General features: G+C 50.9%; 1 protein-coding gene across 1 annotated transcript; it reads right to left on the bottom strand.

Annotated features, from left to right (window-relative positions):
- Nucleotides 1-109: 109 nt before the first annotated feature.
- LOC128144113 (protein-arginine deiminase type-2-like) lies at nt 110-10883 on the bottom strand. Its single transcript, XM_052792488.1, has 16 exons — nt 10641-10883; nt 8980-9166; nt 8830-8899; nt 8606-8667; nt 8406-8523; nt 7639-7764; nt 6701-6879; nt 6405-6508; nt 6116-6227; nt 5930-6037; nt 3627-3778; nt 3205-3349; nt 2031-2124; nt 1112-1197; nt 811-939; nt 110-383 (listed from the first exon to the last, which is right to left on the bottom strand). Exons 1-16 carry the CDS (start codon nt 10730-10732, stop codon nt 150-152), a joined length of 1998 nt encoding a protein of 665 aa, XP_052648448.1. The 5' UTR covers nt 10733-10883; the 3' UTR covers nt 110-149.
- Between the last annotated feature and the right edge of the window lie 6805 nt (nt 10884-17688).

Here is a 17688-nt window from a genome sequence, read left to right as displayed (position 1 = left end):
CCTGAGGGCATCCTTCCCTTTCTCTCACGATTATCACCCCTTATTATTTAATTTCCCACCTCATTACTCACAGCAAATTCATTTATTAACTGAATCGCAAGCAATACACACCGAAAAAGCCACCGGGGGCGAGGGAGGAGGAGGCCTCACTATGGTGTTACGTGCCACCATTTGAAGGCAAAGGGCTGCCGCTGGACATTCGTGCCACAGCGGACCTCCCCGAGCCTGCCATGGTAGGAGGCCACCTCCTCGAGGAAGCAGCAGCGTAGGCCCAGCGGCTCCAGGAGGGAGCGGGTCTGCCGCTCCAGGCAGCATTCACCCCCCATCATGGGGCCGAAGGGTTTGGGGATGCCCAGGTCCTTGGCCAGGATGATCATGGTGACCTGTGGGGTGACACAAGGGGAGCCCAGTGGCTTCGGGACTGATGAAGCCGAAGGAAAGCTGCTGGCCACCCTCCTCCATCAGCCTCAACCCAAAATGGCGCATCGACGCCACTTTTTGCAGGCACCTTCCCCCAGGCCTCCAAATCCAGCATAATTTTCCCCCTTTTTATCATTAAAACGTGCCCCACGCCTTGCAATTTCACTGCTTTGAAAGGCTTTCACCTCAAAACTATGTAGGTTAACCCCACTGCAAGCAACACAAAGCCACAAAGTTATGGTAGACCCGGGCTTATCTGAGCCTGGCTGGAGATATTTTCTTTGTCTGGGCAGCTGTAAATATTGTGCTTTTATGGCACAACTTTGGGGACTCATCCTGGCTGAATAAACTGGTTTTTTGAGAGACCCGAGGAACAGGGACCCCCCTCACCATGTTGGGGAAGTATGGTATGGCTTTGCCCTGCTTGTCGAGCTTGAAGAGGGCCGGCAGATCGATGATGTCCTCCTCCGTCAACCCCAGCTCCTTCTTGAGGACATCCCTGTTCCAGTCGATGCAGCGCTGGAGGGGATGGAGAATAGTGGGTGGAGTGGGGGGACACAGGTAGGCATGGCCCCCAAAACCATCTCATGCAGGAGGAAAGCCAAAATGCAACTCCTCCCTTAAGGGTTTGCACCACCTGGGGCAGTTATTACAAGAAATATCAATTATTACCAGAAATATCAGGTATTACCTGGACATACTGGTTCTGCTGCACCAGGTTGTCATTGGAAAGGACCTTGTTAATGGTGACCCGTTTTGTGTCTGTTCCCAAGTACCCTACAAATGCAAACCCCTGTTAAAATGAAGTGGTGCTAGCAGAAGCCTGGCTTAAAATGGGGTACACAGATGGAAAAAGTCCCCAAAATCATTATTTTCTGAGCTTGGAGTTAAGGCTGCCGGGAGTCCCAATTCTTAGTTTATTGGGAAACTGGGTGGGAAGAAAACCTCTGCCCATTGGAAAGAGCATTGGAAAGGTCCTATCATCCATCCTGCTGCCCACAGGAATCATTATCTGCTAAATCTCTCCATTCAGCTCCACAAAACCAGAGCTGCCACCTCCATGGAGGCCACCCCTTGTTTGGGGACAGCCGGGTCCCAGGCAGGTGGCAGTGACCCAGAGGGACCTGCAGAGGTATGGAGACCTTCCCCCAAACCCATCACAGATGGATGATGTTCAAAACCACAATTAGAGGATGCCCAAACTGGCAACCAAAACGTCATTGCTGCAGGGAGGGAAGGGCAAGCGAGAAAAAACGGTGCTAATTTGGGGTGATGTGAGAGCCCCCGGTTGTCCCACTCCATGCTGGAGCTCTGCTGGTATTTACAGAGATGCTCCATCCCACCAAGCAAGCATCCCCTCTGTGCAGACGGCTTTATCCCTCCCATCCCACTCACTTTCCCAAAATAGGGCTTGAGGAGGCTGGGTATGGTGGGCAGGCATCCTGCTTGCCAGCCGTGAAGGGCAACCGGGTGGGAAAAGGTCCCCACGTCCCCCCGATACCCGCACGTTGGTCAGGCGCTGCCACCCTCGGGCCGGCTGCTCTGTGGGGAGGCTCCGGCTGTCTCAGCTAACATCAAAGCTCAGCCGAAGCCGCCCGCTGTCCCCTTGCCTTTGAACATGGTGGCTTCACCCTGGCCCTCCTTCTGCTTCTCCCGAAAGAGCTTGTAGCATGCCGCGGGGCTGGCCATCAGCATCCGAAATAGCTGGGGCAAGATGGGAGGGAGAGTGGTCACTGAAAGTGCCTTATCCAAAGCCTTGGGGGACTTCAGGGGCTTATTTTTGCAAGGAACCTGAGCTTAAACTCTTAAAATTAGGTGGGTTTGCTGTTATTTAGTGCCTTTTTTAATGTGGTGCTGAGGGGATGTATCCAAAAGAGGTGCAGGGATTTACACTGTTGGCAAATACCAACTGCCCCCAAGGGGGTAAACTGCTGCTGGGGCAGGGAGGAAAACAGCATCCTGGCTGCAGCTGGGTCCAATCCTGCCCACCCCAGGTGGGGTATATAAACCCCCGGGAGGGTGTTTGCTGGAGGTTTGGGTGAGCTGAGGTGGTGGGGGAGGAGTGTGGTTGCTGTCTGGGGGGGTGGGTTGGTTTGTTTCTGGGCTGGCATTGCAATGTGGGGCAGGGGGAGGATAGAGCAAGTGAATAATCAGGCTCTGACTTCCTCAGAAGAAGCTAGATGAGCTAATCCTATGGGAATTGTGAATTTGTAGGGTCTGAGTCCTGTGTGTGTCCTGGCTTGCTTCCCACCAGCAGAAATGGTTTCCTCACTCCTTGGTGGAGCACGAGAGGCTGCTTGCTGCAGTCTTGATGGGATTTCTTATGGGGGCTTAGCACAGCCCTGGGGAGGGCAAAAGCACTGAATGGAGGGTTTGTGAGGGGGGTGTGTGCATAAATACTTTTTCTGTGAACCATCCAGGTCAAGACATGGTTTCTCTGGGAGGAAAAATCTTGTGTCAGAAGCAGTAAAAGACAGGATAGAGGAAAGAGAAAATATCTGGGAGATGCTGAGCAGCTGTGAACCCTGGCCAGCCCACATGAATATTGAGGTTTACATTTCTTGGACAACCTTTGCAGGCATCTTTTTTTCTTCTGTGTTGATTATTAGCTCAACAAGTCCCTTTTTGTGTTCAGAGCCCTCATTTTGTGGATGAGGTGAGAACCCCAGCAAGTACTGTTTGGGACTGTCAAGGAAACAAGCTTTGGGGTTTTCCTTAGAGGTGCCCTAATGGGATTAGCTGCTCAGAAGAGAAACCGCAGAGTGGCACAGGGTTTTGGGGTACCTTTGCATCGGAGGTGGGCACAAAAGTGACGAACTCATCAACGTGGCCTACGGACAGCCAGTCGGAGTAGAGCTCCACGGGAGCCTGCACTTGCTGGGCGTAGAGGAAATCCCGCACTACTCTGGTCATTCTCCTCCCTGCAGCTCTGGGGGCAGAATACCCCCGGGAGAGGGAATAAGGGGAGTAAATACTTATGCAGCAATATGTACATACACATAAATTGTTATCAAGGTGGAGGAAAGAAAGGAGGGTGTAAATGTGAAGATGGAGATTGGGTGCATCCACTCCATAGGGTACTGGATTTGCAGCTGGTCAGGGAATGGCTAATTAAGGCCATTAATGTGATTTTTTTTTTTTTGGATGATATTTAGGGGCAGTTGTGGTTCCTTTGCTCCTAAACCTGTGGGTTTCCCATTGCTTACGTGGGGAAGCTGCTGCCGATGAGGATCCTCCCCAGGGGATACTCCTTCCCTGCCACGGTCACGGGTGGGCTGACCTCCAGGTTGCCGAAGGAGTCGAGGCTGGTGATGGCTTCAAAGAGGGGCTCTCTGGTCACGTAGCCAAAGTCGGGGCCCTGGGGAAAGAGAAATCACTGTGGGCTTTGCCTTGAGTCCCCCATGCTTCTGTGCCTTTGCTTTTATCCCTCCTGCTGGCCTCAGACCTGTTCCAGTGGGTAAAAATATTAAGAGTGAAGCCTGTCCATGGATGGGGAGAGGCTAAAGGAAAGGCAAGAGGATAAAGGTCTCTGGGTCATCTGAGCTCAGTAATAAATGGCAAATGCCGGTGGCAGAGCTGGGGAGAGATCTCCTCTGCTATCCCACAGCCAATGTTTAAGTATCTGCATTAAGCTAATTAGGTGCTGGGGTGGCCCTGAAGCTGAGTTTCTGGATGGCTCTTGTCTAGCTAGATGAACTTCAGCCCCTGAGGGTAAATCCACCCCAGGCATAAGAGCCACCTGAAGGGCTGTACTTCACTTAAATCCTATTTAAGCCTTGATTTTCAGGACTTAATGTACCTGGGATTTAAGGCATTGTGCATGCAGAGGTAATTAACCCTTGGTTGTGATGTGCCAGGGTCAAATGCCCGAGGGAGAGATTGTAATGCTAAAAATAGGGCAAAAATGGCAGTGGTGGACAAAAATCCTGCCTTGAACCTGTCCTTGCTCTCTGGTTCAAGTCAATATGGGCTTGGAGCTCATGGCAGCCCCTGGGACAAGATCAGGTATCTGTTGGGTTTGCATTAAATCCCAATCACTTATTAGTGTTGGGTTTCCGTAAGGGTAAACCAAATACACAGGTTGGTAAAAATGAGCAGGGAGACCTGAGGGTGCATGGCTTTGATCTAGAAGTGTTTGGGTTTTTTTTCTAATTGAGGATGTTTGGAGAAGCTGGGATAGTGAGAGTGCAGTAGGGCTGCCTTTCCTTGAAGCTCCCTGTGCATTTTTGGGGGGCATATCTGGAGGATGGCTGGGGGTCAGATCCTTTCCCTGGGTGCTGCGGGAGGGACTGAGCATGAAACACCTGCTCTCAGCTTATTTCAGTTTAATAAACCATAAAGCCAGTATGGTTTCAACTGTCAAGGCATTGGTTCATCCCAGGTTTGAGGGTCACATCCAAGTCCTATCAGTTCCAGATTGATTTTGAGGGGCTAATTCCCTCTCGTCTCCTTTTTCCCTGGCGCAGGGTCACAGGGGCTTAGGGCTTGGCCGGGGTGAAAGGAGGACCTGTGCATGTTACGTTTGGCTAAATATTCCTAGCTGGAAAATGAGATTGGAAAGATAGGAGTGGGGATTAGGGGAAGCTTCAAAGCAGAAACTGGAGTATAATGTGTTAGCAGCTCCAAAGCTGAAATTGCTTCTCTAAATAGGAAGCAAAGCAATTCCTAAAGAGGGCAGATAGAAGCGGTTGCCTGGCTTATTTGCGAAGGAGCGAATCAGTGCGGTATTCCCATCCTGCCTGATGAATCCAGGACTGCATGTACTCATTTCAGGCATGAGAAACGCTATATTTCAATGCTTTTGAAAGTGCTTAACCTTCCCCAAAGTGACATGCGGCAAAGAGCTGTCCTTTTCTCCTATTACTGTCGGAGAGAAGACCAGGGCTGAGGCTGCTGCCAGGGCCTGCCTAGGTATATGGGGCTGAGATTTGGTGGCTACTTGAGGATGTCCTGCCCTTTCTGCATGGTGATATCTCAAGGGATTGTTCAATCCATCTTTTTCCCATGCTTGTCTTTGCTGGGCTTTCCCAAAGTGCCCTGGCCAGGGTCACTGCCCTCCCAGGCAGCTTTCTTTGCATGCCCTGCCTGCAGCTGCCCCTTTGCCTTGGCAAAGCAGCCCCACAGGGATGTTTTTGGCAGCTGGCTGCATCTTGTTCTCTTCCGAGGAAGTAAATTGACCCCTCATGCTTTTCTTTCCTCTCTTGCTTGGGAGCTGCTGCGTATTCACAGGCATAGAGGAGGAAAGGAAGAACCAGCTCATTGCTGGGATACTCGGGGTGAAGAAAGCCACTCCTGTCGCGGAGCTTGGCAGGAGTCTTTTGTTCCCAGACATGTGAGCTCCTCCTTTCCCCTCTCATCCAGCACCTTCTGGATAAAAGGTTTTCCAGATGCCATTGTAGGGCCTCCAAGGAGCCAAGTGCAAGTGGGATTTTAGGAAAGGTTGAACAGGTTAAGGATAAAAACCTTCAAGCTGCTCCTTGGGCAATGCAAGTGACTGTTCTGCTCTTACCAGCAGCTCCTTGATGGGGAATTGCTCCAGACCTCCATCTCGAGGGGAGTCTAGCACCACTGGGAAGCTTTTATGGGGAGCATGGGTGTAGCCAAACTCAATCTCATCCTAAAGAAGGAAGGAAAACCCTCATGGGGCACATCAGCAGGGAGGGAAAGCTTTGCCCCCTCTCTGGTGCCCACCTACCTGCATCCAGCGGTCCCCACGGTTGATGTAGCCAAAGCAAGCCTTCAGCTCACAGCCAGCCTTGTTCACCAGGTTTTTTATCTCCTTGATGAAGAGGTAGTTGTCCTTCACGCTGGGAAAGTGGATGGCAGGAGGGAAGGGGATGAAGGGCTGCTGGAGGATGGGTATCCCCTGCAGGCACCTGCCTTTCCATCTGCCCATCACCTCCCCAGCCTGTTTCTGTGACCTCCAGGGAGACTATGGGACTGATGCTGATTTGGCTGGGAAGGCATCATCCCTTGGCCTTTACCTGCAGACGAAGACATTCACTGGTGCCAAAGTGTTGGGGGTCATGATCCACGGTGCTACCCTGAACACTACTGTGTCGGTGAAGATTGGTGTATGGGGGATACCCTGGGGAGGCAAGCAGAAATTGGGTACTTTCCATACTCTGTTGACCACTATTCCCCCCAATTATCCTACCTCTGAAGTAATTTTGGGAGTAAATTAATGGGGACTGCTCTCCATTCAATCCCCATCCCCTTCTGCATGCCCCTCTGGCTGTTGCAGCCTCCCATCTTCACCGCTTCCCCAGAGCCCCCAGACCTCAGCCAGCGTCTCCAGGAGGCTGACATGGATGGAGACCAGCCCAGAGAAGGTGTCATCAGGAAAGCAGAGCCCCTCAACGAAGAAGTCAAGCTCAGCAGCCCCACCGGTGTACTGCACAGTGTGGTACAGCTTCCTCCGGCCCAGCACGTGAATGTAGCGCTGCCCAAAGAAGGGGTCTGCAAGAAGAGAAAGGGGAAAGTGAGCAATTTCCAAAGTTTCAGTGGTGGTTTCAAGCCTATTTTGCTTGCGTGCAAAGAGGTACTGCAATCCCTCTGTGCTGGAGCTTCTCTGCCTCTGTGGGTGGATACAACTTCATCTGGCAGAAGTACCTTAAAACAGGAGTTAAGGGGCTTGCAATTTTGCAGTCAGGCACAAGAAGGGTGAGGAAAAATGTCACAGCCTTTCCTTGGATGGAGCAGTCATTGGGAAGATGTTTTCATGGGGTTTCTGCCCTTGCAGCCCTCTCTGACATGCCATGGGATGACAATGCCACCAATCCTCCTGCTGACAGACTGCCTCTGCATGGAGGGACAAGACCAAGCTACTTAATGGCACATTTCTGGGCTGTATGAGGGCTTTTGGTCCCAGGGAATAAATCACTGCCCACAGTAAGGAACAAGGAGGGGAAAATGTGTTGTAGAGCATGTTGCTGTCATGGAGAAAGCATCTGGGTGTCAGGACACATAGCTTTTTTTTTTTTTTTTGCTACTCCTTTGCTGGATGACCTTGGATAAACAGCTTTATGGCCATCTGCCTCTGCTTGTTAATCTCCAAAGTTTTCCAAGGGATGCTGAGGGCATGATTTGCTTCAGAAGTGCCATTTGAAGAGCATGGTGAGGACCAGGTCAGAGATGGAAAGAAAAGAGCTTGCAGGGATCTCAAAAGCACCACAAACAAGGAGGAAGGGGCAGAGGAGGACATGAGGAAGGACTTACTCTGCGCGTAAAAGACCCCAACTTTGTCAGCATCAGAGACAGGAATATAGAGAACGATTTCGTACCCCCGCGGCAGGCGCTGTGGCCCTTTGGTCCTCAAGACCATCCGAGACATGTCCAGCAAATCTGGGGTGCAAACAAAAAAAAGTTGGGTGGCGGGTGATTGTACCATGCAGCTCTGGCTGGCTTGCATGCTCTCTCCTGGGGTTTGCATCTCCCATGCCAAGAAAGCTGCTCTTCCCTTGCTATCAGCCTTTGCAAGTTGGAAAAACAACCTGTGGTCCTGCTAGCAAAGCTTGTGGCTTGTGCTTTGAAACAAATACCCTTTTTTTTTTTTTTTCCCCCCTTCTTTTTTTCCCCCATCACAGCCCTGATGCAGCTGGTCCCTGGCGTCAAAAAGCCAATGGGCACCAGCTCTGTGTGGTTTTAGTTTTCCAGGAACAGGCGGGTGTATTCCTGGCTGCTGGCAGCATGCCTTGCCCTGAGCTCCTTTCACCCATGTGAAGCACCCCTGGGCGAAGCTCTGCTGTTGGTGGCACCTCTGCTATTTTTCTGGCTGTGCTTCATGCCCTGTCTTGACCGCAATTAGTTTGCATGGCATTAAAAAAAAATTTCCCATGTGGGAAGCTTACTCAGCAGCTTGGAGGAGAGCAGCTCATGGGCAGTTGGTTCTCAAGCAAAATTTCATCTCCAAAAAGGTTAAAGAGGGAGACTAATGGAGCATTTTTTGCTTTATATGGTTTTTTTTTTTTTTTGGAAGCTGTTACCTTCTTTGCTGAATACTGTTTCTTCGTCACAGTCTGATGCTGGAGTGAAGGGGCTCTCCTTGTCGCAGCTGACGAGCAAGATGGCCCCATGTCCCTCGGGACCCCAGGTCCAGCTTGCCTAAAACACCCCACTGGGGCTTAGCAAGCTCAGGCTTTTGCAAGCCCATGGACTTTCTGTGCAGTGAAAGAGGCTGAATTACCTTGTTGGGGTTGTTCTTTTCCACCACGCCATCCCGATCTGCGTCGACATCCAGAGAGATCCCTGGATGGACAGACCCCAGGGTACAGCAAGGTTGGGTGGGTGCAAAAGCCCCCCAGACCTAGCAAACCTTGGTCCATCTCTGCCCCCACATCAAAACACCCCATTCCAAGGGACTGAGGGGTTGAAGAGGGATTGTTGTGTTGCAGAAGCCTTCGTACTCACCGATGCCGGTGAGGAAGACCCCGGCTTGGTTGATGGGCTGCCCTCCCTCTGCGTAAAAGCTGACAGTTACCTGCAAACCCCCAAATCCCTGGTTGGGGAAGGATGTTCTCCCTTCATGGAGGTCCCACACCCCAGCACCCCACTTCTTACTTTGTTATCATTGACCTCAGTGCTGGCCCGGCTCATGCTGATCCTCAGGACTGTCCCCTCATCCAGTGGCCACTGCATTCTGCTGCCGGGGGCTGACCCAACCTCTGCTTGGCCCCGGCATGCCACCTCCACGCTCACCCCCTCTGTGTGCTTCACACCAAAGGAGACTGCCCCAGCTGGGGCCGCCCTGCCAAAAACATGCTGTATTTTTAGAGGTTTGCTCCGAAAACACCTGGTTTTCGCTGCAGTTAATTTCACTGCCCAAAACACAGCCAAGACTGGGCTTGCTGGCGTCTCCACGCTTACCGCCGGCACCTTTCTACCCTTTCCTCCCTGCCTGGGAACACTTGAATTGTTTTGTTTTTTTGTTTTAGGGCAGAACACATTATTTTAGTAAAATGAATCCATTTTGTAGCCATTGGTGCAGATTATGGTTTATAATAATCACACCCAAAGTACTCAGCGCCACTGGAACTGAACTCAGGTTTGCACTTCAATGGAGAAATCCATGTTTATTTTCCATCTGAGGCAAACCTGGTATTTAACAGCTCATTGTAATGGCGTGGCAACCCAGCTGAGAGACTTTACCATGGGAACTCTAATTTTCGGGGTGATTTTATCCAACCCCAAAGCAGCTGGTGTTGCACCGCTCCCAGTCTGATGTGCCCTTGCTCTTCCCCAGCTGCTTCGCGCATCCCCTTCCACTCTCCTGGCTCCTTTTCCCTAATTTCCCTGTCTTTTCAGGGTTATTATTTTTGGGCTGCTTGCAGCTCCTGAGGGGCAGGCTCCCTTTGAGCGTGAGTGCTCCTGACACCCGAGAGCTCACGCCGTATCACCGTTACAGCATCATTTGTTGGGTTTCTGGATGCCGATGGCCCCACCAAACCTCACCGGTGGGGGGGAGAGGAAATCTGAGCACTTGTTTGCTGCTGCCCGGGTGTTTCTTAACTTGTTAAATTACATTTAATTATACATGGAAAAACTGGTTCACTTTCCTTGTTTCTGGGTTTTGAGAATCCCACCCAGAGGAGATTTAACCTGGAGAGATGCCAGATGAGTTGTAACTGCATTGCTTGGCTTGAATATCGAGGGTGAGATTTGCAAAAGCACCAAACACCAGAATTAACCATGAAATGAGCTTTTAAACATTTTCCTTTGGGGGAATAATTATCTTGAAGTACAGCATTCAGTTTGTTTTAGGGGAGCAGGGTTGGTGGTGTGGGGACTTGCATGCTTTCCCAGGACACTGCTTGGTCACTAGATCTTGTTTTTCTCCCCTCTCCCAGCTGCATCCCCTCCTTTGCAGTCCATCCCCATGGATCCTGCTCATCCCTCTGCTCTCCAGCAGCTTTCCGAGATGACACTGGATCTGTTGACCGCAAATGTATCAAACCCATCACCATTGCAGACCCGGGGTAAATACCATATCATGCAACGGCAGATGCTCGAAGCTTTCCTGGGACTTGTGCATATTTGCAAAGCCCAGGGAGGATTTTGCCCCCAAATTGCATTAAATCACAGTGTCAGGGCCGTGGGTTTTGGGGGAGCAGAAGGAAAAATGGGAAGGGGGGATTTGCAGAAGGATAAACAGGGGGTAAAGGTGAGAAGAAAGGTGGAGGTGCAGAGATAGAAGAAAGGAAGTGTTAGAGCGTCCCACTCACCCATAGACATCAGCAGAGATGTGGGTGCCCAGCACGCACAGGGCCTCGATGCGGTTCCCATGCTGCAGCCGGAGTGTGCGGTCCCCCAGCATCTCCCTGTGTGGCAGCCCAGATGCCCCGATGATGGGCACACGCACCCTTCCCCACCTGCTCTGGGTGGCACTGAGCCCCCCGGCAGCACACAACTGCTTCTTCTTCCTCCCCGGCACGCCTCCCTCCTCCTCCTTGACTGGCTGCGGAGCAAATCAGTCAACTTTTGGAGGTTGCAAAGTTTGGGATGATGAATTTGTAGCCCCCACCCCAGTCCGAAGGGAGGGGGAGGTTGGATTGGACCCTCTAAAGCCCCATGAAAATGATCTCCGGGGGGAGGGAAGGGATGGAGAGGGAGGGCAGCTGGCCCGAAGCCCGGCCAGCTCCCAGCCCTATGCAAGGAGCTCCCCCAGCTGTCCCCAACTCTCCGTCCCTCCAGCATGTCCCTGACCCCAAACAGGGATGAGCAGCCCAATGCAGAGGCGACTTTGCAGCGCTTTGTGTTTCAACTGGCATTTGCATCCATGGGGTATCCCCTCTTTTTTGCTCTCTAGGGAAAAGCTCTGGCTGCTCTTGGGAGGAAGGAATACAATTTCCCAGCCCTTAGGATAGAGCAGGACTCTCCTCGTCCCCCCCGCCCCCTGCTTATTTTCAAAGGGAAGCTGGGGAGCCAGCTGCTGATGAGGGGAAATCAAAGGTGGTTTTGCACGGCAAACCCGCTGCTTACCACCCTGCACCACAGCGGAGCATGTTGGGAGCAATTGCTGCCCACACAGGTGTTTGCATTATTTATTAACATCAAGCTAAATATTCATTTTAAAAACCAAACTTCTGCCCCAGATTTTGGAAGCCACAAGCAATTAGTGAGGAGCAGAAATGTTCAGGCTGATGTTCCCTATTTATATCCCTTTCGGGCTTTTCTTTTTTAGTGTTCTCTTCCCTCTGTGGCTGGGGCATAGGAAATAAGCTCAAATCCAGTTTCCCATTTGAAGTAGATCCTGTTTTGTTTTGGTTTTGGTTTTGGTTTTGGTTTTTTTTGCCATGACCTGAGCAAATGTGAGTGAGAACTTTGTGTTGCTGAGCAAACACTTGGGAACACAAAAGAAGGCAGTTTACTGCTTTTTTACACATGCAAAAATGAGATTTGTGGCAATGGGTATATTTTATTAAAGGTTGTAGATGTTCTCCCTGAGGAATACAAGAAAATATAAACCGGTTTGCTCCCATACTGTGCCTTTCATAGAGCATCATGGTCAGGGCAGCACTGCTGCTGTGCAAAATGTGCCAGGGGCCTGGGTTAAATGACCCCCGGTTTAGACACCCTGAGTCAGGACCTGACCTGCTGGCAGCTGGAAAATGTTCCTTCTTCTGAGAAGCATCATGATTTATCTATTTAAACCACCAGTAGTAAGAAACACTGGTGAAAGAGGAACCAGAAAGAGAAACAATTTAAAAAAGGGGGGGGGAGAAACTAAAACTGCATCGTGTTTGCACAAGCGGGCTCTGTTCTCCAGCACTGTACGAGACTTATTTTCCTTCTTTTTACCCCAAAGCAGAGCCAGCAGCTGGCATCGCATGGGCTGGGGTGGCCTCACTTTCCTATGCTCTTCTGGGACCTGTGGGCTAGGGAAATAGAGGTGTAAGCCCATCAGTTTGGAAGAAAATGAGCAAAAAGCAGCTTCTCTCTTACCATTTTCACTTCCTAATTCCTGCACCCGAGGATTTAGTATTTTAGTCGTCAGTGAGGATAACACATGCTATTTAAATCCTCCTTTTCTTCAAGAAAAACCCCAATCCCAAATCCTTCCCATCTTACAGTGTCGTGGTTTAACCCCAGCCAGCAACCAAGCACCACGCAGCCGCTCACTCACTCCCCCCTACCCAGTGGGATGGGGGAGAAAATCGGGAAAAGAAGTAAAACTCATGGGTTGAGATAAGAACAGTTTAATAGAACAGAAAAGAAGAAACTAATAATGATAATGATAACACTAATAGGATGACAACAGCAATAATAAAAGGATTGGAATGTACAAATGATGCACAGTGCAATTGCTCACCACCTGCCGACCGACACCCAGCTAATCCCCGAGCGGCGATTCCCTGCCCCCACTCCCCCCAGTTTATATACCAGATGTGACGCCACATGGTATGGAATACCCCGTTGGCCAGTTTGGGTCAGCTGCCCTGGCTGTGTCCTGTGCCAACCTCTTGTGCCCCTCCAGCTTTCTCGCTAGCTGGGCATGAGGAGCTGAAAAATCCTTGACTTTAGTCTAAACACTACTTGATAACACTGATGTTTTCAATTGTTGCTAACATTCTTCGCATACTGAACTCAAAACGTAGTAGCACCGTACCAGCTACTAGGAAGACAGTTAACTCTATCCCAGCTGAAACGAGGACATACAGAAAGACCCCAAGGTTACCACATCACTTGTGATTTTTAAAATCAGCCAGAGCATTTCTAGCTGGTCACAGGGTTTGTTTTCTACATCTATATCTAGATATAAATGTATTTATATCCCCTGTGGTCCAGCTGGTGTGATGGTGCTGGCATGGGTGAAAGCTCCTGGCACTTGCCAGGTAGAAGGAAACCTGTGGACCCTCAGGAGTAAGTGTTACTTGCTAGCAAATATGGGATTGAAACCCTGGTGGCTCTGGGGATTCTTGGTTGGCCCTGGCTGCCCAAGGGGCTGGCAGAGCCCATTTCCCCACCACTGCACAAGTCCTTGTCTTTGAGGGATTGCAGTGGCAGGAGGATGGGGTCTTTGCAAGTTTCCCGGGGTTTTTGGAAACCAGTTTTGGTCTTTGCAAGCCATGCAGGGTCTTTGCAAGCCTTTGGATATCTTTGCAAGCCTTCTGGAGTCTCTCAAACCTTCTTGGGGTCTTTGCAAGCTTCCCAGAGACTTTGCAAACCTTTGGGGTTCTTTGCTAGCCATGCAGGGTCTTTGCAAGCCTTGGGTTTTTTTCAAAGCTTCTTGGGGTCTTTGTAAACCACCGGAGGTCTTTGTGGAGCCACTGCAGCTATGCTGGCAGTGGGGAAAATACTAAATCCTTCTTGCAGAGCCTTTGGCAAAGCACCCACCCATTGCAATGTCTCATTTGGGGAGGAAGGAGAGGGGCAATAATGCTGCTGAGAGGTGGCTGTGGCATCTTCTCTGTATCTGCATCCCATGCTGGGGACAAGTGCAAGGACCTGCCTGTCCCCATTGCAGCAAAAGCCTGGGACGACTCCCCCCACAAGTTGCTAAATACACCTCGGTTTATGCTGCAAGAATGGGATTTTTCAGGAGGCAAAAGTGCTATTTGCAATGCAGGCTCTGCTCTGTACTATCAGGTGGGACATCAGACATGGTCAACCATCACAGGACGTGTATACATAGATAAATATACACATGTAGATGTCTGGAGGCTCGTGGTTTCGTGGTTATAGTCAATCTGGTCAGAGGAGTTCTCTGGTTTTTTTTTTTAAATCAGATCTGCCAGATTAGAAGCTGCTCTGCATAAACTTCCCCACCACTGATGGATCTCTGCCTGCCCTAATTTCAAGCACCTGGGAACAGATCCCAGCGCTGGAGCTTGCAAACAACCCCGGTGAGCTGATTCCTGAGGATTTTCACGTGCGCATTGCCTAGCCTCTTCTCTCCGAGGAGGGCCGAGCCGGTGGGTGCAAGGGGGTTTTAAGCTTCGTGGGTGCTTGGTGAGGGGTTTTGGGGTCATTTTGCGGCTCCCTTCCTGCAGACATGTGCCTTATTGCAAAGAGTAGGAGGGAAATGCTCCCCCCGTGGAGTCCTTTCAAGCTGACCTTTCACGTTTAGGAGGTGCAAACAGGTGCCTGTCCCAATCGAGCCATGAGGCGCTGCCCATTCCTGCCCATTCCTGCCTGTGCTGGCTTTATTTTGGAAGAGGCAGACAGCTTCGAGGAGGCGAAACCAACCCACTGGTGAGGATGAAGGAGCCTGAGTGAAGCTGAGCCCACCCATGACTTTATTGCTCTCCCTGGGGGAGGCATCCAACATGACCCAGTGAGGGAGATATTTATAGGGCAGCAAATTTAATGCAAAGCTGGGGAAGAGCGTGGGCAGGGTGAGCACAGGGGTATGTGCATGGCTCCAGGCCTGGGGGAAAAAGCAGTTTTATGGGGTGCTTTGCTCTTGGATTGCCAGGTATGAAGTCTCCCAGCAGGCAGACACCTTTATTTTGGGGAGAAGAAAAGATGGAGGGGGATTTTTGGTGCTTTCTCACCTGGGAGAAGGCGGTTGCAAAGCCAGCTCTGACAAGTCCTGGCCACGGATGTTTTGCCAGGATGGGGACCAATCTCTCTTGGGTTTTACTGGCTTTAAAAGCATTTTTTAGTGGTCCAAACCAGCCTCCTGCCCTTCTTCCCTGGCTTCCAAGTGGGATGGGGAAGGCAGGTCCCTGGGAGGGGACTTGGTGCCTGCCTGGAATGCTCCTGCTGTGCTGTTACAGCTATGCGCCTAAAGAAAATAAACCCTCATGCAAACCCGAGCGGGACTTGATAACTGGTTCGATGCCTTGCCCTATTGCAAATAATTAGGCTGACATGGCTCTTAAAAGTTCCTGCCTGCAATTACACATGCAGACTAATAAATAAAGTGTAATTATTGGCTTAGGGAGATTATCAAACTTTCCTTGACAGAGTGGTGGTGCAGGATGGGTGAGAAGAAACGCCCCGAGGGGGTCTGGGTTATTAGTGGGGTTGCTGGGGAAGCACTGGGGGCTTGGGTCTTGCTCTGTCATGGCTAGAAACAAGCTGACATTGGGAAAAAGATGAAGTGAGCCCCAAAAAACAAGCCTGACCAAGCTCACTCAATCTGATGGAGAGGTGGGATCCCACCCGTCATGTACCAGGGATCTTCATAGCAATTTATCGGGACAAGGTGTTATTAGGAAGAAACACTCAGCTCTGAATGGGCCAGATGACTTAAAAAGATCATTCTGCCTGTGCACGGGCATGTTGGTGCTAGTAGCAGGTGGAGGAGGAAGAAGAGGTGAGTGTAGGTACCACCCAACAAAGATGAGGTGTTTTGGGCTTGAGCGAGCATCCGCAGTGACCATGGTGGCTCAAAAAGTGCTGTGACTAAAGTTGCTGAAAAAAAGAACCCCGAATCCAAAATGAAGATGAGGTTTCGGCGCCATGTCCCCATCCTTTCTGGATGGGTGTGATCTGGATGGGTTTGGAGAAGCACAAGCTCCCAAACCCTCTGCTGAAGCCCTCATGCTTGCTGGGAGCCTGAAACCACCATCCTCCAGATTACAGACCATACCAGCCTGACCCTGTGGGGATTAAGGTGTGTTCCCTGTCCAGCACAGGGCTCAAACCAGCTGAGCAGGATACGATGCTAAAATCACAGCAGGCGTAAAGCTCAGCACCGTGCCCAGTCCAAACCAGTGCAACCAGCAGCCGCAAGTGGGAAATCCAACTTGCAGCTCTTTTCGGTAGAGATGCTGCTGTGGCCAGACTCTTCTTTGGAGGATGCAATGAACTCTTCACCCACCATGCCGGCTCTGCTTCACCCCAGCTCAAAGGGTTTTAGGGGTGCATGAAGGCTTGTGCTCCCCCAGGAGGGCTCGAGAACCAACAAAATTCACGTGTCTATGAACATCAAGAGTTTGGCCTGTGCTGGGTTTTGGGAAATGGGATTTTATCTAAAGTCTTAAGGAAGGCGAGGTCCCAGAGAGCCTGGAAATGCTGCTAGCATTCCCCACTCAAGTATCCTGGCCGCCCCGGGAGGCTCCCATGATGTTATTAAAGCCGTGCTCGTGTACAAGACACGGTGCTGTTGTTTTTTTTTCTGCTGCAATTAAAGTCAGAGGGAGCCCTTTAATGTAGACTGGCTGGGATATGTTTAAAGCAGCTGGTTTGATCTTGCAGGGGAAGGTGCACGCAGGTCGCTGCTCCTCCAGCTGAGGACGTGCGGCTTGGTGCAGTGGTGGGGACTTGTCCTTCTAGCTCCGCTGAGCCTGCTTTGACTTTTTTCGGCTTGCAAGGGGTCCTGTCGCTCACACAACTGGGTTTCTCCTGGCTCCAGCCCTCTCCTGTCCATTGCATCACTAATGTGACCACATCGCTCTGTGCCCCCCTTGCTATGAGGATGAACCTTGCAGCAACAGGGCTGTCGGTGCACTCTCTATCCCCGTGCTGCCTTTTTCTTCCATCTTAGCTGCTGCCTCGATCCCCAAGCGTGGCGGAGACCTCCTCACCCAGTTTCCCTCTTCGCAGGCAGGCAAAGCCTCCTGGGATGGCCTGGAGAGAGATGGCTATCCCCAGGAGATGACATCTTCCAGCAATGGGGATGTTTCCCATGGGATCTTTGCTGCCTGCCCCCAAACCCCCAATTCCCCTGAAACGCAAGGTCCAAGCAAAACATTGAGAACTTTTAATTTCCACTGAAAGCCTCTTGTTGTTTTGTTGTTGTTTGTTTTTTTCCCCTTCCCTGCCTGCCAAATAACCAGTTTTCCCTGCACCCGTTTCTGCCTGTCGTGCTCCTCGGGAGTTGTTATGATGGGAAGGATGGACCTGAACAAACATTTCCTTTTGTTAGGCTTTATTCGGGCATTGCCCTAATGGGGTAGCTGAGGCTGTGAGTCACCTGCGGAGAGGCCAGATGGAAAATTTGGGTCATTTTAAGGAAAATGCTTTATTTTAATGATACCATGTGTTGTAATAACCCTAAACAACCACGTTGTGCAACAGGAAGACTTGAAATGTTTAATGCATTAGCTTTGGAGTCCTTATATGGAGCTATAAGGGTATAAAAAGGTAAGAATAAGCCCTGAAAGAGCTCACTGCCAAGCATCCCAGGTCAGGGCTGGGTGTCACCCACCCTGTCCTGCCCCTTTGCCTCGTGTCCCCTCCCTGGAGCCGCCTGCCCCCCCGGGGGCTGCCTTATCGCCTCCATCTCCCCCAAGCGGGGCGGCAGCTTGCTGGGTGGTGGAGGTGGAGACGGCAGGGTCCCCTGGCTAAACCTCGTCATTGAGGGAAGGAGGAGTTAAATTC

The sequence above is a fragment of the Harpia harpyja genome, chromosome 7 (assembly GCF_026419915.1).
Source record: "Harpia harpyja isolate bHarHar1 chromosome 7, bHarHar1 primary haplotype, whole genome shotgun sequence".
Classification (NCBI taxonomy): Eukaryota; Metazoa; Chordata; class Aves; order Accipitriformes; family Accipitridae; genus Harpia; species Harpia harpyja.
The sequence above is the reverse complement of the archived record's forward strand: the minus strand, read 5'-3'. Positions and strand labels throughout refer to the sequence as shown.